Consider the following 24,150-nt stretch of genomic DNA (forward strand, 5'->3'; position numbering starts at 1 on the left):
AAGAATCACAAAACATGCATCCAACAGACTCTTCACTGATTCTCTTCATAAACAAAAATAATAACAGTAGCTGAAAAAAATCTACATCAGATGTTTAATTAAGCCTACCTTAGGGTTATTAACTCAGACATTAAACACTGATTCTCCTTATACATTTGTTCCTCATTTTTTTTGTTTTGGATTTGCAGCTCTTTCATCTGTTTGTATAACCTCTCATTTTCCTAAAATGAGATAGACAAAATTAACATCCATAGACAAAAAGATTTCATAACCACTGTTTTAGCCAGTTCAATCTATGAATTGCAGTCTGCCTTCTGAAACACCAAATGTTTTACTATCAAAATTTCCAAAATGGGTATCTTTACACTAAAGTATTTTACTGTGACCTCTAAAACTTTGTCCAAGTGCCTGCTTCCTCTGAATAATTACTCCTCCTGGGTCAGCTCCTTCGTGAAGTTATCCCAGCTGTATTCTCAAAGCATACAGTGGATGAGTGCTGATAGATCAAAGCTCAATCTTCCCATGTCTGATCTGGGAGCGCAGATGGTCACTGCTTTGTGATGTTTACTTACCATACTAAGAAATGCTGAACAGCACCTGGAAAATGGTTAAACTCACATATTTTATTTTTATTTATAGTTGCAAGTATTCAAAAGGATCATTAAGTTTGCATCATCTATTTCTGCATTTGACTAAGTTTATAAATCAGGCATGCTAACAAGATTTCCTTGCAATCAGCTGCTCCAAATCTATGAAAAAAATGCACATCTTAAAATAGAACCCTCTGGGCTTCCAATAATACTTAAAACCACACATTTTGTACTATATTTTGGGCAAAAAGTTGAGCTCAAACTAAACACGTGCAAAACGCTTTTAAATTGCACAATATCTGCATATCTGGACCTATCACACCTACATTTCATCTGTGTTCTAGATAACAAGACAGCTATTTTCAATAGAAGTAACTGCTTGACAGCTTTTTTTCTGAGATAGGCTGGAACACAGCTAGAATATGCTGTGAGGTATACCTGTTGATAACCTTGAATAATGACCTCCTGATCTTCCATTTCTTTTCGTATTTGTGACAGTTTTTCTTCAGAGACAGGAACTGTTGCTGTATGATGGATCCATCTCTTCTCCTTAGACAGCTCTTCCACACTTCTCAACTTTCAGAAAGAAACAGACAATATGACACATACTTAACAAACAGTATCCCAACATAAAGTACTTTCCCACTTTTCAACAAGTAGTATCCATTACTCTCTTATTCCTTTTGTTTTGGTTTTTTAAAACGGCTGTAAGAGCACATTAAACTTTTAAATACAAACATATAAACACATGAAAACCTGCTGAAGGACTCTTATGATGTTAAAGAATAAGTGAACTCAGGATAATGTAAAAAACTTTACATCCTAATCATAGTAAATGTAGCAGGGGGTAAATATTTGTGAAAATAAATGTAAATACACTATTAGTTTCTATGTGTGGGTTTTCTTCTTATTAGCAACTCACGTGAAGTAAGATGCATTTAATTTTCAGAAGCAACCCTTCTCACGTTCTATACTAATGGGACACAAAATGATAAAGTACCTTGCTCTGAAGAACATAGTTTTCTTGACCCAGCTGAGAAAGCTCTTTTTCATAGTGTGTTTTCAGTTCTACCATCTTTGTCTCCATTTCTTTCTCCTTTTCTGAAACTGTGCTGGTTAGCTGTTGAATCAAATCACGTGCACTATTCAGGTCCTCCTCAGCAATTTGTGCTCGTCTTAGCAAACGTAGTTCCCTCTCACAACTTTTGACAGGAGAAACTGGTAAATCCTAGCAAAGAGAAATTCAGAGAACCATTACAACAAGTTGACTATTTACAGAAAATTCATCAGTTTTACTTCACCGGCTTGTCTGGCTCTTAGAAACCATATAAGGCACCTGAAGAGAAAAATCCCATCACTCTAATAGCAAAACATCCTACATATTTTTCCTTTAATGAGATACTTTCCAATTTCTTAGATATGCGTGAGGAAAACAAAAGAAACTAGAAACAAACACTTCTGACATGAGGGCTATTGTACAGCCACTGGAGTTACTCATCCATTTTCTCAAAAAGCAGTAACAACTTAAGCACTCAGTGATACATTTTTATACAATTAATATGGAAGAAAGCAAATCCATCATGGAACTGCAAATTCAGCCATCCTGGAGAAGGGAAAATATTCTATTAAATCATCAGTGCAACCCAGGTAGAAAAACAAATAGAAGTACCGTTTCAGGTCCTTAACAGAGTAATTTTTAATAACAATTTTACTTAGAAGTATGTCCATTTGTACAGCAAAATTTTGTTTTAGAAATCTATAAGCATTAAAAGTACACAGAACTACCAAGGCAGTAGAACTATCCAAACAGTTAAAATCCAGTCTCAAACTTACAGATTCTAAAAGCAAAAATAAGTATTTGACTGAATAAGCCTTTATTAAGTATTTCAGCACTGGTCAATCCTGTTAATATTACTACAAGTCTTGACAGGTGTGTAAACCAACTCATATGTACTATAATTGGGAACATCACTAATTACTACTTACACGATGATGATGTCTGCAAGAATCCACAACTTGGTGTCCAAGATTATGAACTGATTGGTCAGACACAGCTCTGTTAATATCCTCTTTAAGTTCATTTGTTGCAGATCTTATTGTCCTTGTAGTAAATAAGGCTTCTTCATTTAGGCAGAAAGTAAAATATAACAAGATTAAGTTTAGAATTTAAGTTTAGAATTCAACGTCCTTAATAAAAGTCTATTCACATGATTCTCCAATAAGCATGCAATTTAAGTGTTTTACGACTTGTATGTCAGATTAAATATAGAAACTTCAGTGTAATCAGACAAAGAATATGAAGTGATCATCAGTTCTTTACACGTGTGTATGTGCCATAGCCTGAAACACTGACCTGGGGAAATGACCAGGTCAGCCCTGGGAGCACAGGTGAAGGCATTCAGCTGTGCCACCCAAAGTTGTGGAGCCTGGCTCCACCTCTCTTAGACCTCATTTAAGGGCTGACTGCCACTAAGGAAGGATCTTTTTTCAGGAGATTGCTCCCTAGTGGAGCTTTCCCCTGTGAACCTGGAATCTTTTGATACAGCTTTTTCCCTTCCCTTTTAGCATCTTTCTATCATGCTGATCCTCATATTGTATTGAAAAAAACCCATTGCTATCATGAAAAATGCAAACATAATGAAACAAAAATCAAGAGAACAACTGAGATAAATAGCTGGATAATAAATCCTTCATGAAATAAGATTTTTCTTCTGAAAAATAGACATTAGCTGCAATTGTCATTTTATTTCCGCCTGTAACAGTTTAATCTAAAAGCTCCTTCATCAGGATGTCATTCACAGAAACAAGCAGTGATCATTTTCAAGATGAAATAACTTTTACAATGCTTACACCTCGTATAGGTGCTTCCTTAGCACTGACAGTTAGGGAACTCTGTGCTTCAAAGCCATTCTCTTCCTAGCCTCTGCGGCCTCCTGTTGCGAGTATCTTCTGAATGTACCAAAAATTGCCTTGGATCATAGTACGGATACAGAGAGAAGAGCGTGTCTGAGTGAGGCTTAGTGGCCTCATCTCAGGACTCGTCTCTCTTCCATCGCCTCCATCTCCCTTTACACCTGCCTCATCTCCAGCTCCATTGCAATGCTTTAAGGAACAAGGGTCCCTTGGTTTGATGGCTGCCATTAAAGCATCTCCCTGAGATGGGCAACATAATCCTACAGTGGCTTTTCTAACACTACCTGAAAGGTTTTGAAAAGCATAACAAGACAGAAGTGTCCTAAACCCTGGGCATCTGGAAAGTTATTTTCCCATGCCTAACAGACTGGAAATATGACTTGGTGAAAGATGGTCAGCTTGCAATTTGACTTTCACTGTCCTCACTTTACTGTTCCTTAAAGCTACAACAAGAGACACAAACAGAAAATAGGACTTTATTTTAAAGAGTGCTTGTTTGGTATTAATGAAAAACAAAAAATAAATGAAAGAAGCTGAGAATAATAATTAATCCAGCATCACATGCATAAGCGTGTCAGCAAATCTTTGCATTTACTATAATGAAACTTGTAATATGTAGGTATGTTTCTGTGCTGTTTTTGAACAGCAGCATCTACTGTTGTTTTCTTCATATTACTGAGCAATAGGTAAGTCTTAAACATAGTGATAGTTTATATAGAGAAAAATAGAGGAAAAAATAGAGAACTACTCAATCACATTTAGTTTTAGATTTTTCTACACCACTTCAAAATGGAAATATATATATATTTAAATGTGAAGTATGAACAGCAAAGCTCTCTGGCCCTTACAAGTAAAATTCAGACCTCTTAAGATAGAATTACCTTTAGATCTTGCTCTATCTGCAGGACTTCTAGATTTCATAATGTTTTTTTTCAAAGTTTCTTTTGGTATTTTCCTTTCAGTAGCTGGCATGGACTGTTTTGAGTATGAAGTGGATTTCCCATATCCAGAACTTCTAACCACCCCGTGAGGACTATATGAAGACTTCTTTTTATGTAAAGGTGTTGTACTTCTGATATTCTTGTACATTTGTTTAGTTGTTGTTGATTCTGATTTTTCGTTCTTCAAGCAACAAGACTGCAGAACCTATGATAGAGCACATCTGTTTAGAACAGGTTTTAGGGCCCAGTGTGATCTGAAGTTAGATTTCAGTGTTAGAAAAGCGTAGAACCAGTTTCCAGAATTATACAGCAGTAAGACTACTAGTAGGAGGGGACAAAAACAAAACAACCGTGGGAAATAACTACTTTTAGCCAAATGAATAACTTGAAATTATGGATACTTTATTATGCTTTCCTACTTCAGAAATACACAAGTACTTTGCACTGGTTCTGTTGGATTGTTCTGTGAAGTTGCATTTTATTACAGGATCTCCAGCTTGCCAAAACAGGTAATTTTTCAGGTTATTTGACTGAAAATTAAATCACAGTGAACAGAAACTCAGCAATGAAGAGAGGAACAGCAGCAGGCAGAGGAACCCTGCAAAACTTCATCATTTAAAAATTAAGTATATGGCTCCTAAGACCAGCAAGTGAGAAAGTTTAGCCTGTTGTCACTGGTAGAAAATCCACCAGGATGAACCAAACACAGCCCCTCCTCAATGCCTTGCAGGCTGAAGGGGTGACTGCCTACAGAAGTGTGGGCTTAATTTAGGAGATGCAGGGAGAAGAGAATTTGGAGATTGTGGAAATCCTGTACTGCAAATTAGGTAAAGGTGAGAACTAATATGGACTAGGTAGAAATAAGTGTAGAAAATAGACAAAAAACAATAGAGAAGCCAGCCAGCGTTGCTGGCCAGCATTTTAGTCTGACTAAAAGCCTACATTTGATCAGTCTAATCTATGCTCTTACTGAATTGTATTTCTAACTACCCATTCTACAGGTATGGTCTCAGTTCTGAGCCTTGTGTGTGTTCCCTCCAGTAAGAAGACATGCTCATATTCAGAACTAGCTTGAGCTGGGGATGTAACTGCAGCAGCTTTGCAGCTTTAAGGCCGAGATTCTTCATGTTGTGATGATCCCAAATTCTACTGTATGTGGATGCCTCTAAAAATAGCAACATGAAATTTTCAAGAAAAACAACAACACTCTTACTTCCTAAATATCAGTGCATAACCAAATAACAGGCCAGCTAAAATTTTATACATTTTGAATGTATTAAATTATATCAAACAGATTTTTTTTGTTACCTGTTCAGTTTTGCTGCCTTGTGAAAGCAGACAGTCTTGTATTACCTCTTCACTTAGCACATCAGGTTGTACTTCACTGGTCTGAATTTCTTTCTCAGTCATTCTCTGAAAGCTATCTTCATTTGCAGCTGTCTGTAGAAAGATGCTGTCTTCTCTGTTAAATTTTTCAAGTAAGCTTGTCTCCCAAACCGAATTATTTTGGTGCTCTTTATAGGGTAAATGATTGACAAGTTCATTTACCATGCTGCCTATCACCTTCACGGGACTACAAGAGAAAGGAATAGGGTCATTTATTTATAAGATTTTTGCCCTTTGCCTTTCTGCCACTCTGGCAAAAGCAGGCCATTTTCCCTTAGGTAGCATCTGTAAAGACTGCTCAAACTTGAAAGAATCACCAGGCTCTTCTTAAGAACAACCATGCGGATTTAGTTATAAAAACAAAAAAGACTAGGCTGAAGATTCACACTGTGAGAAGACTGTGTCTTGTTCAACAAGAGACATTTCCCAGCAGTAACTGTTTTTGCAGAGGCACCAGATTGGGCTGTAAGACAAACACTTGCAAGCATGCAGTCAGTGCTAGTAAAACAATGAATAGTAAATCCTGCAGAGTACACTTGCTTGTTAAGTTCCCAGAACCAATCAGCTAAGCAAAACCTGTTTCTGACAGCTCCAAGACCTCTACGTTATTTGCTACACACAAGCTGGTGTAAAGCAAAAGGAATTATGGAGCACAGGTTAGTAGGAATTACAGGAGTAAGCAAGATAAAATGATATGATCTTTTGCCAGACTGTAGAAGTTGGAGAATTAGGATAGGATGTGGGCTGAAACCCACATAGAGGGAAAGAGGCTGATGAGTAGAGGCCCTTAAAAGCTGAGATCTTATTTATAATAGTTACCAAGACGGAGAAAGACTCATCTGAAATGACTTGGCAAACATTGCTTCTTATCGTCTAAATGAAGTTTGGACATCTCCATAACCAATTAACTGTATATTCCTTTTGCAGTTCATTGTAAAACACCATAATGCCAATGCAAATCATAATGAAATTTCAGTCTTTAACTTGGGGAAAAAAAACAGGCAAGTTGTTCTGTAAGCTGTTTATTCCACTAACAGTTAATGAGCTTAAGTTAATAAAATTCTGAAATAAATACCTTTCAGGTTCCAAATCAAAACATCTGGCATTATAGGGATCTCCTTTAATAGGTCTCATAAATTCTTCCACAGTAGGCAAATCTAATTAGTTCAAAATAACAAAATCATTTTTAAAAGTTTAGAAAATGCATTTGGAAAAAGGACATTTAAAAATGATCCATAAATGTAAGTGTTAAAGATATTAATAGCTCACTTATTTCACATCTTGCAAAAAATATGCTTTCCATTGAGGTATTTACCTGACTCAGTAGTTGATGTGTTTTTTGAATAGAGATCATGATTTTGTGAAGTAACTTGTGGCAAGCATTTTGAAACAGCCATTGAAGAATCATGTATTTTTTGCTCATCAGTGTCTCCCAAAGACTGATTAACGTGATGATACGCACGGTGTAAGGCTTCAGTGTCACTGGTAGTTTCTCCATGCAAAGTGCCTGTGGAAAATGCAGTCTCATAACAGATACTACAGGACTTTCTGATTGGGAAATAACACACCACAATCTGTTTCAGTAACTGGCTTGGACTGTTAAGTGAGAACAGTGCTTTCCATTTCAGGAAAAGAAAAAATCTTTTCTACTATAAAAATAAAAAATTATCAAGTTAATTAGTACTTGATGGTATTGATTATTAATGCCAAATAGCTTTATCTGCAGCTTGCATGCCTTTCCTGCCCCAGCCCCCAGTATTTTTTTCCCCTCTAAAATTGATAGGGTATGTGAAACAACTATTTTAATAGATGCTATCACAATGTCATGCTCTGGATATCTCTTTGGGTACAACCTCAATATACTGTTTATTTTACAGTTATGTTAAACACTGACAAAGTAAAATTTTAGCCATAGTGAACCGAAGGAGATTATATTTAAATCAGACTGCAATGCAGAAAGCAATTTTCTAGTAATCAAGGGTCAAGAGATGTGTTTCTGCTAAGAAGGCAGATTTTTTTTTACTGAAACAGTTCCTCCTCCTCTCAAGATTAGTTAACAAAAGCCAAGGGCTTCATGATGACTGACAACCTAAAAACAAAGGAAGATACTAAGGAAATTCTTTCGTTTTGTTTTTTCAAAAACAGCCTTTACCTGCTTCATTCATTTCAATTCCACTAACTTCTTGAGGCAGATCATTTTCACTTAGAGCTACACCTGATGTTTCAGCAGCTTTCTGAAGTTCTGTAGTTGAATCTTGTGAATCAAGTAGTACAACTAAAAACCAAGAAGACAAGAGTTAAAACAATTTTCCTATTTATAGTCTATCTACACTATAGAACATTATCTTAATGCTCTAGGTGGGCAAAAAAATGCCATATAAATAACTACAATGCCATTAATGGCATAACTCTGAATACCAGCATGAAAGGTACTAAGTAGAAAAATAAAACTTACATAGGTTATCACTTTGAAGTGCTAATAGATTTATTTTTAAGCATTTTGGACCAACAGATTTCCAATAAAACACAATAATATTAGGTTTTAAGTATCAAAATAATAAGTTCAGATAAAGTATCAGAAAGGTACATTTAATATTCTTCCACTGATTAAAGATTATATTTTACCTTTAGCCAGCATGCCAGCGTTTGGTTCCTATGAAAAATAAACAAACAGAACAATAGTACTTTTTGAATTTCAGGAAAAAAAAAAATCCAGACAAACTTCAAAAGCTGCTCCAAAATCTATGAACTAAAGCTGCTCTTGGGTGCTTCAAGCATATGCACTTTGCTAAAGCTCTCCTCTCTCAGCATTCTGTACTATAGAAGACCTCTTAGAAGTGACTGGGAACTAAATGCTACTCTGCATAAATGAAACAATATTTTTTGCACCTTCCTGGCTCACTTCTACCAGTGTAGATTTTGTATTCTCTGTCCAAATTGCTTCTCCATACAGATCTGAGGGGTCTGCGGCATCTGCTGGTGTACACCTCTTTAACAGCTCCAAGAGACAGGTTCATCAATAGTCATCCTGAAGCTCCAGCCACAGCTCATTGTTTCTGGACTCTCAATACAGTTCTTCATTCAAAGGAGCAGTAAGCAGGCAACTTTGAGGAAATGCTTATAGTGACACGTCACACAGAAGAGTATATCCTTAATAAAACTATATAGACCCATGACCATAATATTCTTTTGGACAGTACACACAGTATGAGCTTAATACATTAATACTGCAGAAGTTTCATGATTCATGAATTAACATCAACATTTGGTATGTTACACTTTTCTTGAACACTTCAACTCCTGACATATTTTGATTTACCTGACTTTCTTCAGTTTTAAAGGCAGGATCAGCAGCTGTTTCTTCTTCAAAATCTTCACTGTAGCTGCCTGAAGAGTAAAATAAACATCAAACAGATGAAATATTCAGGGAAGATAAAGCAGTATGGGGAAAGCTATTTCCCTTCCCCAATCTCTAGGCTAAGAACATCTACTGCTGCTATTACTCTTTTTGAGAAGTTTTGATACTGTGCGTGGTACAAAATCTACAAAAAAAAAAAAAATAAAAATAAAAATCACATGTAACCTCTCCAAATTAAATTGAAGTTTGTCTTATGACCAGACATACTTCACCTACATCCCCTTGTGCCCTACAAACCATATTCTCCTACTTTGGGGTGAAATGATGCAAAGCCGCCACAGCATTTCTGCTGTAACTACCACGACTCTTTGCAATCTACAGAGAAATCAGGCTTTCAAGGAGAAAAGATTTCCTATGATTTACAAATAAACCCTCTTAATATTCGGGAAATCTCTGGATTCTGGAATCTCTAAACAAGAGATCAAACTCAGATGTGAACAAAAATACGGAAGATGATAGCTAAAACACTGGAGTATCTCAAACATTAAGAGCTATTTCAAAATCAGGGCCAGGTGTTTTTGTAAATCTTTGATGGACAGATTTATTCTTCTTTCCTATTTCTCTTTCTGGCACTGTTCACAATATATTAAAATCCATTTCAAAAATCAAAAAAATATGTTTAAAAAAGTCAGAAGTAAACCCCAAAACTCACCTATCTGTACACCAGCTGCACAGACATACTGTGTAAAGCTGATGCAAAAACTAGATAAATTCAGATTACATTAATTTTCATATCAACCTAAGCTTTACCCACAGCAGCAGGGAGATAGGGAAACAGAAGCTAGCTGGCTTACATATCACACTAAAAAAGGTTCACAGAGGATGCTGGCCTATCCTGTGAATCTGAAACCTACCAAGTGCTAAGCTGTTTTCTGCTTAGCAGGACAAGGCAACACCGAGAACAAAACAAGCTAAAAACCTGCAGTATCATTTCCCCTTTCCAGACCTTTGAATTATATTCCACTATATATGATATATATATCTATACATATATGATATATATATATATATAGTGGAATATATACATATGATATATATGTAATATGAAGAGTGTGCTTTCCTCTGATGTCCTGCTATGAAGACTTTGCATTTGAATTGCAGTACCAATCCACAGATTGCATTGCTGCTATTGTTTAATGAAACTCTCATAATTAATAGCATACACAGTAAAAAAAAAGGTAATAATAATTTTTTTTTAAAGAGCAAGATTTTTCGAGTGAACAGTTTAGAAACCATTACCACATTTCTCTTCAGGTGTGGATTCCACTTCTTTTTCACTTTTTTCATTTCTAAGAAACAAAATAAAATTTTTACAGTCTCTTTTTGGAGAACAAGTATATATGCATATTTAACTTATAAAACTTTACGGGTATTGCTAGTTCTAAGAAGTATCAGAAACTTGAATTTGTCCATCAGATTAAACTATAGGTAAGAAAGGTAAGTGTCAGCAGTTGTTAAAAATAAATATTTATATTTTTACAACACTCCATATTTCAAATTCCAATCCAACCCTTTAGAAATTACTTCCTTTCTGCATTCCTTTTGACATCTATACCAGATTCTCAGATAAAAATTTGTCAGATCTGCTTCTTGCTCTGACATTGTAAATCTGCATTACCCAAAAAATAAAATAAAATAAAATAAAATTAAAAAAAAAAATCAAAAAACAACCAATGAACAAAATACAAAACAAAAAACATTCTCCTTTCTTTCCCCTTTCCAGAACTCTGACCTTCCAACTTAAGTCGTCATTCAGTTACTCTTTACTACTACGAAGGTTAAATCAACTTGTAACTATTGAGCTGTACTGAAGATGTATACCTTCATCCACCTCCAAGCCTTGCCTTACTTCTTCCTCTTATTTATTGAGATCGCTTCCATCCTTGTATTTAGAAACGAAACCCACTACCTACACCCAAAGAAACCCACACAGGATCTTGTCCCACAGAATCTCAGTGGTCATCGTACTCAGACACCTAAGTCACACATGCCCACAACACAGTCTACAACTTTTCTTCCCTCCAAATTACCGTACAAATGGTGCTAACATTACAGAATCGCTGGAATTCAGCTCTTTATTTAATCTTGAATAATCAATAGGTGAGGAAGCTTCTTGTTCAAGTTTAGCAAAAAAGATCTCTTTTTCCTCTTGTTCTTCCAAGGTATCCAATCCAACTCCTGTATTACTTTGATTAGGAACAGAAGCTACAAAGGAATCTAAATGTGAAAACACAAAATAGTAACAGTTAACTACAGACAGACTCATAAAAACTTACCAATATCAAATTATCACAAATTAGTTTAAGGAGTCTTCATAAGATGCTGCAGAGAGAAATGAAGGATCCCAACTTGCAATAAAATAGAGGAAATTGTTCATAATAATAACTTAGATTTAGACCTAACTAACATGAAACAGTTGCACTCTCAGTTCTCACCATTTGTTTCCAGGCTGTCTCTACTTAATGAGAAAGCGACTCCATGACTCTTCCGAAGCTGCATCTCTTCTGGATGCATGTTTTCATCAGTCTCCCCTGTAAGCTGCAAAGCCTTCTTGACAGTGCTTTCGCTGGCTTCAAGGATTTCTAGAAGAAAAGTTGCAAAGGTTCTGACTATCATCCTAAAAGCTGTTTGTATGACACTTCAGTCATCTTCCAGAACTGCTTTTTTTTAATTTTTATTTGGGATCTTGTTACAGCTACAAAGGTGCACACTCACAGATCACATCCATCTAGCTTCAGTTTCTATTATACATAAACCTTATTTAATTAGTTTATCAGCCTATTGCATACATGGGATAAACACAACAACTGTAAAAACTGATTAACAGTACTCATGGAGAAGAGAACCCAGAACTTATTTGGTAAGAAAACCCAGAAGCTATTATTGCTCTGTTACAAGTCTATTAATTTCCTTTGATCTACTATCCCAGTGAAAGTGTCAGATTTGAAAAATTGCAGCCATTGTTTAGTAGATACGTCTGTTGCAAAGCAAATGTCCTAGACAAAAGAAAAAAACAAAACACTTTTTTAGAGTTCACTGAACCAATACACAGTTCTTCCATTCTGTATGCTTTTGCAACTGCAACATGCAGTTGCTCTCCTTACTGTAACTTCAGTTCTAAGAGGGGTCAGCACCACTGTTACTACCTTACATGAAAATTCTGCTTTCAAACAGAATGCTGATGTATTTCATAGAATTAAAGAATGGTTTGGGTTGAAAAGGACCTCAATGATCATCTAGTTTCAACCCCCCTGCTATGTGCATGGTTGTCAACCACCAGACCAGGCTGCCCAGAGCCACATCCAGCCTGGCCTTGAATGCCTCCAGGGATGGGGCATCCACAACCTCCTTGGGCAACCTGTTACAGTGTGTCACCACCCTCTGTGTGAAAAACTTCCTCCTAATATTTAACCTAAGCCTCCCCTGTCTCAGTTTACAACCACTCCCCCTTGTCCTATCACTATCCACTCTTGTAAACAGCTGCCCCCCCCTCCTGTTCATATGCTCCCTTCTAGTACTGGAAGGCCACAAGGAGGTCTCCCCAGAGCCTTCTCTTCTCTAAGCTAAATAAGCCCAGTTCCCTCAACTTTTCTTCACAGGAGGTTTAGGAGTATCTAGTTCTTTACAGAAAACTAAATGCTAAATATTGCAGTAAATTACTAGTTAAATAAACCATATCAAGTTTCTTCTGCTTGATCCTAAAACACACATTTATAGGCTTAAATTCTTAAATAGATTCTCTTAGGATGTAGGAAGAAAAACTGCTCATGTATTTTATGAGATGACTTCACAGCTCTCACAGAAAGGAGCAGAAAACATATCTGTCTTTTTCCAACATGAATCCCCAGTCAGCAAAATAAAAAAGGAGATGCATATATTGATAACTTCAGATCAAGATCACTATACAAGTCTTCCATGTGCTGATCAAGTGCTTCAGTTCTAAGTTAATCACTCTGCCCTTGTACAACTAAGTTATTCAAAGAAATGCCATATTTATCTAAATGAAAGACATTTTGCTACTACACTGAAGATGATAAAATGCAAAATTCAAGGTGTTGTGCAAAGGATCAAAGCACAGACAGTCCATCTCTGATACCCAAATGCAGTAATTTAAAGTACAAGGGCTCCACTGAAAGTTATACCTCCTATTCTATGATGTTGGCCCATGATGACAGAGGTGGACGTTGGTGGTATGGCAGTGAGGCTGAACCTTCCCACTAATCCCTGCTACATTTTGTTGCTGCCTGATAGATGGCAGCAGAGGGACAGCCTCAGAAAATGGTGTCTAGCATGAAAGTGCAGATGTAGCAAAGGTGCGTCACTGAATTCCTCCGTGTGGATAAAACAGTATCTGCTGAGATTCATTGACACTTGCTGAATGTTTATGGAGACCAAACAGTGTCTGTGAACACAGTGAGGTGGTTGGTGATGTGTTTCAGCAGCGGCAACAGCGGGTCACCTCCATGGGTGCAAACTTGAATGAGCGCAGTGTGCAGACAGCTTGTTCATTGTTGGTAAAAATGCATAGCTAACTATGCAATAGTTAGTTCAATAGCTATTGAAAAATACTGCTTTGTAGCTGAGAATTTGCTCTATCAAACAGTATGATAGAATCATAGAATTGCTCAGGTTGGAAAAGACCTTAAAGATCAAGTCCAACCACAACCTTACAATACGACCCTAACTCTGTTGTTGCGCTCTTCATCGTAGTTTTCACGGAGACAAATAGGAGGCAATACTTGAGGAGCAACCTATGCAATCTACCCATATGGTGCTTTATTCTAGTTATCAAGCAAATGGGAGTCTGTTTTCAGGCAGCTCACAAGTTGCTTTACACAGCTTCATATTAGGCTGCAGTCTCACCAGATCTCCAAGACCTTGTTTTTCAATGAGAGAATGTTAGCGGAGGCAAAGATAAGTTGTCGCAGCTCTTCCAGATAAGATTTACATGAAGAGAGACAGGAATATTCTTCAATTACATATTACAATAATTTTCAATGGAACAAAATTTTAAAGAAAAGCATTTTCCTTAGTTTTATTTTAGCTGTCTTAAACTCAGTGAACCAACAGAGTTGCACCTCTCTTTTAAGTTTTCACGGTTTTCTGTAAGCTAATACATGGAAGTATTTTTCTAGTTCAAACCAGATCATAATTTTTTGGTGGAAAAGCTCTTTCCACTATAATTTGAGAATGAAATACTATTTTACAGCCACTGAATTCTGTAACTCAGCCAACTCCCAACTCCCAGACACGTGTACCATGTTACATAGGGATACATTCTACTGTTGTTACTGAAGAGAAGCACATCTTTTACTAGCCCTATGCAACTGGAACTCTGAGAAACCTACCAAACTTGGAAAAAAATATCAACTTGGTTGGATTTCAAAGTCTATTTTTTCACAGCCATTTTGAGCTGTTTGTATTTGTTAACCCTTGTGAAAATCACATTTTGGAGCAGCAGTTTCATATCACTACCCATATACTTGTGCTCTCAATTCTTGCACTATTTAGTCACACTTAAAATATGTGGTATTCTTTAAATTCCTGCTCCCTGGAGTCAGTTAAAATAAGAACCTAAGCTGCACTTAGTTTCTATTAGAATTTGCACTTGTTTCTATTACATTTGCAAAGGAAAATGTAAGAACATAAATACCAAGCACACAAATCTACACATGACAATAAATGCCCATTTAAAATCTAACTTTTAATTCTTAAGCTGAGCAGGACTTACAGAATTGAGCACTTTTAACTTTTTAATATCACATAAAACACAATAAATTTGTTACCCTTAGGACTGTCAGAACCATCAGAAGTGAGGCTTCCTTCTTCTTTGTTTAAATACGAATCTTTCTTGCTCTTATGAAATTTTTCCAGCACTTTGAATTTAGACAAAGCCTTGCTCCGAGACACACTGGAAGAAGGTTTAGGGGCAACTACTTTTAAGCGTACACAAACATTGAGTTTTAATGCACAATGGACAGGGAATACAGAAAAATAAAGTGTGAGAATTCGAATTGCTACTTCTGAAAAAGTAATACAACTCAGTTTTTTGTAGATTGAATTATCTACAGTTTTGTAGCTATATAAAAATTAAAGGGTTAGTACTTATCTATTCTGAAACTACAACTATCTTCTACTCTTTAAATAAAGTAAGCAAAAAAACCCAACAAATTGCTATTTAGTTCTTTTTCCATATATACTTTGCATTCAAATAGACTGTTCTCGGAGCTCAATATGTACGTTACTTGAAAGCAGAAAAAAAATCAACACAACTATTTCAACAACACAAGTTGTACTGTACTACAAATCTCAAAAGAAAGCATCTAGATCAGTTAAAAGAAAAGCAGAAAAACTTAGGTAGATAAGATGTGAATGCTTGCTCCCTTTACCTAGGCTGTTTAAAAAAACTGCACTTGTCCACTTAAACCCACTGGAGAATTTGCTTAGCTACTAAAATCAAATGCCTTCCATTCACATCACCAGTAATCAATTTTTACATATCAATACCAATGTTGAAAACTCTGCTTTCTCATGAAACTTAGATGACAGTCACACTCTACACTTCATACATCTCAGACTAGCTAGGTGCACAGTATGAGACTGACTTATCCAAAATTTCAAGTGTGTACTTGGTGGGAGGAAACTTATAAACTGGACAATTCAGAGAAAAGTTCTTGGTTCCAGAATTAACAGAAATAACTCTTTAGTACAGTTATCTTGACACAAAAGAGAGCAGAAGCTGCCTGAGGAATGTAGCCAGGTACTTCTTTTGTCTAGAAACAGGACTGTGGGAAGATACGAACCATGTAGAATGGCCTGGGTTGGAAGGGACCTCAAAGATCACATTGTTTTTCTGACCAGAAGCTAGCACAAATCAGAAACGGGTAAGATGACTAAATGAAGTTGGTGAGCATCTGGTAGATGCATGGCAAAAGTCAACATATAAAAAAATGTAGAAAAACACTTCCTGATACAACACCTAGGTTATTTATTCCCATGACTGATGTCCATTGTGAGACATCACTTATCCAGCTTCACATTCTCTCATATCTACTGAGAAACCAGAAGGGCTGACAGTGCATAGTCTGTTGGAAGCAATAAAAAAAACCCAAGGCCTTCCAAAACAGTAATTTGAAATAAGTGCCAAACTCATTGTACGGCTCATATTTCAAATATTAAGCCTAATTCAAGGCATAGAGTCAATTTTTGTGTTTATCTCCCAGACCGAGATGCTTTATACATATTTTGTGCAAAGGAGGCTTAGGAAAACAGGATGTACACTCTAGAAAGGTAACATAAGGAAAATGTTCTATAAGCTACACAGTCACAAACATCATCTAAAGACCAAGTGCCAAATATTTCTTTGTCATCCAAAATATTATTGAATCTTCTTGAACTCAACACCAAAGCTGTATTTAACCTTATACATAACACTAATTGCTACTGTACTTTACACATAAGTATTTCACACAGCAACAATTATAATTTTTAATTATTCTTTGGAGTTTCTTCTCAGATAGCATAAAGATAGTTACTTAACATAACAGGTTGAATGTGATATTACATCAATTAAAATGATCCTGCAAATTAAAAAAATTGAATTTGTCATTAAGACACCAACTGTACTGTTCCCACTTCAGGGCACCACGCACAGAGCAACCCGCTGCTCAGCAGGGAGAAAATAATCATATCAATAGAAAGTGCATATAATACTTATGCAGATTGGAGTCTTTCAGCTTAAACAAACAGAACAGTGAATATTACTATTTCTCCAATATGAAATACAGAGAAGATATTTTCTATTTACTAACAATACTGATCTTAGTTAAGACGCTCAGTTACTTTCCTTCATTTCCTTATATTCAACACTGTCTGTCTGCCTGCATCACTACCGACAGTGATGTACGATGCAGCAACAGTAAAGCAAAGCTTCACACACCTACTGGTTTATTCAGGAAATGACAAATCAATTAAGTGGCAGCTTGCTATCGTGAGAAAACTATGGCCAAAAATTCTGCAAAGGATTTTCTACGGGAAAAGCACGAGTAATATAAGGCTGATATTAAATTAACTGAACAAAACATAAAATTTAATAAAATACCAGACTGGAAATCTGAACGAGGAATCTTTTGTTCACTATTCTCCACTACTTCGTCATGGATCTCCATCCTTTCCTTCTTATCTCTCAGTTTAACAAATCTTGTTTGGAAATCTTGAAAAGTGAAACAAACAGCGAGACAGGCAAGTGTTAAGACAGGACAGGAGTTCTGATTATCCAATTTATCTATCTTTTAAATGACAAAAGCAAATAGACATTACATTAGCTACAGGAAGGTCTTTAACTTCCCAAATTTGGAAGACAGTATCCTGAATCATAATTTATACATTTCAGCCTAGAGCTGAAGAACAGACTTCAAACGTGTCTAGGATAATAAGCAGAGTAATTTGAAAATGTACTTTATTCCACTTAGCTGAATGAACAGAAGTAATTTACTCAGGTTACTATCAAACTATAAAACTAAGTGAAAACAGGTGATTAGTTAAACTTCTACTTATTTTCCAGCATTTCTGCAATACATGCCTTGGAAAAATCAGCCAGATAACAACTAAATGCATAGTATATTTAGTCCTCCAATCACTTGTATTACATCTTTCTAGAATGCACAATATAGGTACTGACGTTGCAGAAAAAAATGTAGCAGGAAGTAGGAGAAAATGAAAACCCCAAAATAGAGACAACCTTGGTGCATCATTCAAGCTAGTTAGCCAGGCTTTGTACCTTATTAACATCACAATATCTCTCTATGTTGTAACCCAACAACATGAACTCATATGGAGCTAGCTCACGTATTTATAATGCTACACTGTGGTGAAGGAGAGATTCATACATTTAATTAAATTTGATTCAAGAGAACAAAATACTTTGAGAATAATATTTATTAACAGGCTGTCAGGTAACGTAAGAGTATTATCTGCAAACCAATGCAGAGGTTCAAGCCTGCAAGAATACACAAGGATCTGAAAAGTTTTGAAGAATGCCAATTTTACACTATTCCAAATTTATATCCAGCTAATGTCCTTACTTGTTATCACCAAAGCAACATTATTGCTTCAGTGGGACAATTATTTTGGTATTCCTCACAATAACACAATCTGTCATTTTAAACCTCTGCAAAAGTTATCTACACAAATGAAAATCATAAAATAGCTTGTAGTGTGCACACAGAAATCAGCCCTTTTTGTAGGGGATTTACCACTCTTGACTTTAGCCACATACAAGCTGTCTACTTTTATGACTGCAGAGGAAAACTGAGCTCATAATGAAGGTGCCTAAACGACCTCTGCAAAGTGAACTCCATTGCATCCAAACTTTAACTAGCAAAATGGCATCTCTTATAGTGCAGGCTACTTCTCTGCTGTGCAGTTCACAATCTATCACAGGCTAATGCAACTGGTACTATTTGTGAGTGCCCAGTGTGACAAACACAGCCCTTTCCCCATGAGATGACACGATTGGGAACTATGTTTCATGACACAGAGATATATTCTCTTTTGGAAAGGAGCACCAACAAGGTTTTCTAGGAAAACTTGAAGGCCTCTCTGTTTTAAAATTCTGAAGTACTAGGTGGCATATGGCTTAATGTACACGACCCACAAGTGCAGATATCAATACCCAGGAGGAGGACAGATGTGCAGACGAAATAAAAACTATCAGGCTGGCAAAGACAGTGTTCAGAGAAGACTTCAGTGCAGAGATTCACCATATTTGCCTTACATTCGTAAGCTCAGTTTTATTAAGTCCAACTGCCAAGACACATTGGACATCTGAATCAAAACCCATTATGCACAGATTACTTATGACTCCCTTTGAGAAAATAAGCCAGCTCCTCAAGAAAAACATGAATATGAACATGCCTGCTTCTTCCGCAGGTAAATGGATTCCATATTTAGAAAACTGGGTAGATTTCTTTTTAAATATTTTCATGTTGAAGGAGAAGCTTGTTTTAAAGAAACCTCACCAAGTTTACCAGAACTGCATGATTTATACGTTAACTAACTGCAGATCAGGCATGCTTCCATTCTAGTACCTGTAGTTAAATTACAGGGCCTCTAAGATATCCTTGGCTTAAAAAATAAAACCAATTGAGTTGGTTAGGACAGGAACAACTTGACATTATCACATAACTACTTATGCTGCTTTGTAGTTGTACTTAAACCGTACAAGAACTGTCCTCCAAAATGTCTAATTACTCTGCCCTTAGAGTACCTATTCCAGTACTTCTGGTTGAAATAACTGGAGAAACATCAGAGTGCTCTGTGGGCTGCCTCGAGCATCTCAGAAAAAACATGGAGGAATGCTAACTTCTAGACACCTCTGAAAATTTTCATTTATAAAAAGAAGAGAAATAAGGTCATTATAACCTCTTACTTCTCCTACCCTGGCTAGCAAGAACACTCTGACCTTCAGTTTCTCTGAAAAGGGATAAAAAAACCTATCTCATAACCACCATAACTGCCTTGCACTGCCTGACAGGAGCTCTCTCATGTTCACTGGAGTTCTCCAGCAATATCTTAAAAGCCAGAGATACATAGAGTCTAGATAACACCTATTAAGGCTATGCCTAGATGACACAATTTCTGACTAAGATTTGTCTCTGAGTTACAGCAGTGCTAAGAGGACAGACCTCTACTTAAAATTAGAAGGCTTCCAGCAATACCTTAACCTCATCGTATGAAAACATGATTTGTGGGACTGTTAAGCTCCACAGAATCATAGAATGGCCAGGGTTGGAAGGGACCTCAAGGATCATGAATCTCCAACCCACCTGCCACATGCAGGGCCACCAACCTCCACATTTAATACCAGACCAGACTGCCCAGGGCCCCATCCAACCTGGCCTTGAACACCTCCAAGGACGGGGCATCCACAACCTCTCTGGGCAGCCTGTTCCAGCACCTCATCACTCTCTGGGTAAAGAATTTCCCCCTGATGTCCAACCTAAATCTCCCCTCCCTCAACTTAAAACCATTTCCCCTCGTCCTACACATATCAACCCTTTTAAAGAGTTGATTCACCTCCTGTTTGTAGGCTCCCTTTAGGTATTGAAAGGCTGCAATGAGGTCACCCCGCAGCCTTCTTTTCTCCAGGCTGAACAAGCCCAGCTCCCTCAGCCTGACCTCATAGGGGAGGTGCTCTAGTCCTCTGATTATCCTAGTGGCCCTCCTCTGGACCCTCTCCAACAGCTCCCTGTCTTTTTTGTATTGCGGGCTCCACACTTGGACGCAGTATTCCAGATGGGGCCTCACAAGAGCAGAGTGCAAGCTCCAGTTGCAAGTTATTCAAATCATGAAAATAAGAAGCCACTTATTATTACAATAAGAATATGCAATCACACTGTGGAAACTCTGTATTCCCGTAGTTTATTACCAAAGAGGAAAAAAAATGATGGCGTGGAAACCTAGAGGTGGAAAGGCTGCAAACAGTATTTTCTTCTATAACTGCATGATCAAGAAAATACTGAACCAGCAGCCACGTTGTCACAGCCCTTTTTCCCTTAAGCTGTGGCTTATGGCAAGGGAAATGCTGAGTACTGACAGCAGTATGTGTTTTAAACAGCTGCTGTTGTTATTTCAGTCTTTATGAGGAACAGGTTGGTTACAAAAGAAATCCACAAATATTTTAGTTGAAATCCTAAGCTACATTTTCTAATTACTATACTCTATTTACTGTTTACAAGTTTCAGTAACTTGAAAACTACAAGAAAAAAAAAACAAACAAACAGCAGAAACCCTTCTCACAGTTGGAATATGATCTCTTTTTAAAAGAAAGATGTGATTACATTTGAGTTTTATCATTTGCAATAGTGTTCCAAAGTAACAACTCCATTGTGAAAAGAAAGAACTAGCCTGACCCCCTGTGGCCAAAAAACTACAGAACTACGTTATTTACCACCATCATCCAAATCTTCCTCACACAGCCACCACGGCACTGCATCCTTTTGCTTTGTTTCTTTTTTCCTGGGCAGCCCCAATGTCTCAAGAACGCTGGACTTCTTTTCTGAATTTCCAGGTGAATCGTCTGAAAGAGACTGAGTCAATTGCATACAAGATTAAAGACAGTTTTTACATTTTCTCACTGTTTAATTGTATTTCAGCCACACTGTTCTTCAACGTCAGAGTTTAGCTGACTGTCTTTATTCCCTACTACCTGCCTTTTTTGCATATGCCTATAAAATTGAGTAAAAAGACAATAATCATATTTATGTGTATCAGTACTGCATTTAATACAGTAAGTTCACTGTCAGTATCTGCAAATCTTAAAAGTTAACTGCTTAGTAGAGCGTATGTATTCATATCTTAGTTCAATATACAAGCAGGCAAAATCCTGCCTACATCCCTAAATATTAAATAAAAAGCATGGAAAAAAAAAAAAGATACAGTAGAGTAAAACCTACTTTGCTTTGCCAGCCTTCTTACATGAGTATTATTAATATTCTAAAAAAGAACTTTCACAAGCAACTTCCTAGCTCCCAGCAAATTGAATTTCAGAAATGCACTTTGTGCTTTCTCTTCCTGGAAATCAATAGAAATGCCAGAACTATTCCAAGCTGACTGCTATTAAGCTTCTGCATGCATTTTTCAGTTACCTATATTGATTCCAAATGATGGCTGACTTCAGTGAAGACAAAAAAAAACCAACCCAACAATATCCTAAAAATGTAAATTGCTAAAGAGTAACAAGAAGGAAATATGCTTCATAAGATAACAACACTTTTCTGACATGGTACAACTTTAAGAAAATTAATAATAATAAAAATAATAAATAATAATAAAATCTCTGGTCCTCTTTCTTAATACAGCTCTCTGTGGCCTATGGCAGTACCCAGTTAGCTGTCCAGACATCCAATCTAAAATATATTTGTGCACAAAATAAACCTTAAGCTACACAGGAAGCCTGACACTTCCAGTCTTTTTCCTTCTTTGGCAGAATCCTGCTTTCTCTCTCTATCTGCACTACCAGTACCAAAGATTAAAAGAATTACTCCAGCACATTGCAGCCTTTTGTGTTACAGTCTTTGTGCTTTTAATTCAGTGAGCATAAGGTTAAGGGGTGTGACATACTGCTTATTTTCATCCTAGGTTTTTAGTCGTCATTTTCAAAATCAATTGTCCTAAAATGTTAGAGAACGCAGTAAACAAAGTCACCAAAAGCCACAAAGAATTCACATATGAAATGCATCTTAAGGCAAAATTTCAAAAGCTTTACTTTTCTAATAGTCACAAATAAGAAAATGTGAGAGCACAAACAGTTCCAGAAGCAACAGGACTACACATGCTTAGCATGTAAAGTGAAATAGGTTATTTTATTAAAGTTATCTTCTGTAGACCACTGTGTGACACTTGTGTATAACAAACATTACTGCAAAATTACTCTGTATCTAAGGGCTCAGTGTATATGCACCTCACAGGAACATCAGTAAATCAAACATCAATCCTCCAAAGGCACTGTGTGAGAGAAAAAAGAAAAAAAAATAAACAACCGCAATCTGACCAATGCCTCTGACCAAAAACATCTTCAGTTTCACTGCAACAAAATGCCTGACCAAGCCTCAGAAAGAAAATCTTAGTGCACCACGATTTGCAATGTAATGAAACAGAATTTTTGTAAATTATGAAACTGCCGGAGAACAGGATGTACTGCAATTTCTTTATGTTGGCTCAGTGACACACAGAACAAAAATGTCTTACATTTTTAATAAATATCCTATAAATAACAACTTCCTTATACTAGTCACTACATAAGTAGCGGTGCTGTTGTCCCCAAAGGTTTGGCTGCCTCTTGCTGGCTGCAAGCACCAACAGGTGTTTGATGCAAGCTTTGTTGTCACCTGCAGTTTCTTTTACAGCTAACAGAATCGTCTACTCTGCAGTCAGAACTTCAGTGATGCTGGTGATCCTCAGAGTATTGTAACTAAAGTAACTGAAACTCCCAGCTGTTGCTCTCAAGTTCTGGAAACTTTCTGTGTCCAGCCATCTTGTCAACTGCAGACAGTAAAGCTGCAGCAGCTGGGAAAAGAAAAGCTGACACAAACATGCTAGAGTTTTTTCAACATGTCAGTAGTGAAACTTACATGTTTATTGTCCAAAAGGAAAATTAAAGCTACAAAAATAATAATCAAATCTTTGGACCAGTAATGGATTTTCAAGAATCAGCAAGAGGCACAGATAATCCGTATTTTCTCTCCCCTACAAAAGAGCCTCTCAGCCTTTCAGGAAAATAGCCAACCAGAAGAATAAAAGAAATCAGCTGTTTAATCCAAACTGAACTAAAAGCAGAATGAGTCAGTTTCAAGACCTGGAACAACTGTAGGATTAAAAAAAAAAATGGACCTTACCATCTCCTAGAGACAAGAAGAAACTTAAGAAAGTAGACAAGCAAAGGCAGAATTGGATTCAGAACCCAAGACCAGTTGTCCTAACTATTTCATGAAAAAGCCTTGTTTCAAGTCTACTCCAAATTATGGTATCTTAACATACTTGATCTTTTAGTAAAAAAAAAAAAACACATTTTTTCCATACATGGTTAAATGTCAAATATCCTTCCGTCTCAGCTGTTACCACATATTATGTGGGATAAAAGCCAGCCTAGAAGTCCAGAAGCAGATAATAGGTGTTTGTTTTTTTCTCCTGTCTGTGCATTGCTTTGTCATTAATATTATGAGGGTGGATAGTGATAGGACAAGGGGGAATGGTTGTAAACTGAGATAGGGGAGGTTTAGGTTAGATATTAGGAGGAAGTTTTTCACACAGAGGGTGGTGATGCACTGGAACGGGTTGCCCAAGGAGGTTGTGGATGCCCCATCCCTGGAGGCATTCAAGGCCAGGCTGGATGTGGCTCTGG

The 24,150-nt window shown here is 36.8% G+C and overlaps 1 protein-coding gene across 6 annotated transcripts in view; it reads right to left on the minus strand.

The window, feature by feature from the left end:
- Positions 1 to 24,150, minus strand: part of CEP162 (centrosomal protein 162) — a 47,373-nt gene that overhangs the window by 18,930 nt on the left and 4,293 nt on the right. The window contains exons 4-19 of one of the 6 annotated variants that reach the window (XM_048934855.1): positions 21,199 to 21,337; positions 17,350 to 17,460; positions 11,684 to 11,830; positions 11,297 to 11,465; positions 10,491 to 10,537; positions 9,150 to 9,217; positions 8,456 to 8,483; positions 7,983 to 8,105; positions 7,146 to 7,337; positions 6,906 to 6,987; positions 5,753 to 6,017; positions 4,385 to 4,649; positions 2,577 to 2,710; positions 1,591 to 1,818; positions 1,029 to 1,166; positions 109 to 221 (exon numbers count right to left, since the gene is read on the minus strand). In XM_048934855.1, coding sequence (XP_048790812.1) covers positions 109 to 221; positions 1,029 to 1,166; positions 1,591 to 1,818; positions 2,577 to 2,710; positions 4,385 to 4,649; positions 5,753 to 6,017; positions 6,906 to 6,987; positions 7,146 to 7,337; positions 7,983 to 8,105; positions 8,456 to 8,483; positions 9,150 to 9,217; positions 10,491 to 10,537; positions 11,297 to 11,465; positions 11,684 to 11,830; positions 17,350 to 17,460; positions 21,199 to 21,337 — 2,249 coding nt within the window. Of the gene's footprint in view, positions 1 to 108; positions 222 to 1,028; positions 1,167 to 1,590; positions 1,819 to 2,576; positions 2,711 to 4,384; positions 4,650 to 5,752; positions 6,018 to 6,905; positions 6,988 to 7,145; positions 7,338 to 7,982; positions 8,106 to 8,455; positions 8,484 to 9,149; positions 9,218 to 10,487; positions 10,538 to 11,278; positions 11,466 to 11,683; positions 11,831 to 17,349; positions 17,461 to 21,198; positions 21,338 to 24,150 lie in introns of all 6 variants that reach the window. The other 5 variants (XM_048934853.1, XM_048934852.1, XM_048934854.1 and 2 more) reach the window with 5 other exon arrangements.

This window comes from Lagopus muta, chromosome 2, assembly GCF_023343835.1.
Source record: "Lagopus muta isolate bLagMut1 chromosome 2, bLagMut1 primary, whole genome shotgun sequence".
In the NCBI taxonomy this organism is placed as follows: Eukaryota; Metazoa; Chordata; class Aves; order Galliformes; family Phasianidae; genus Lagopus; species Lagopus muta.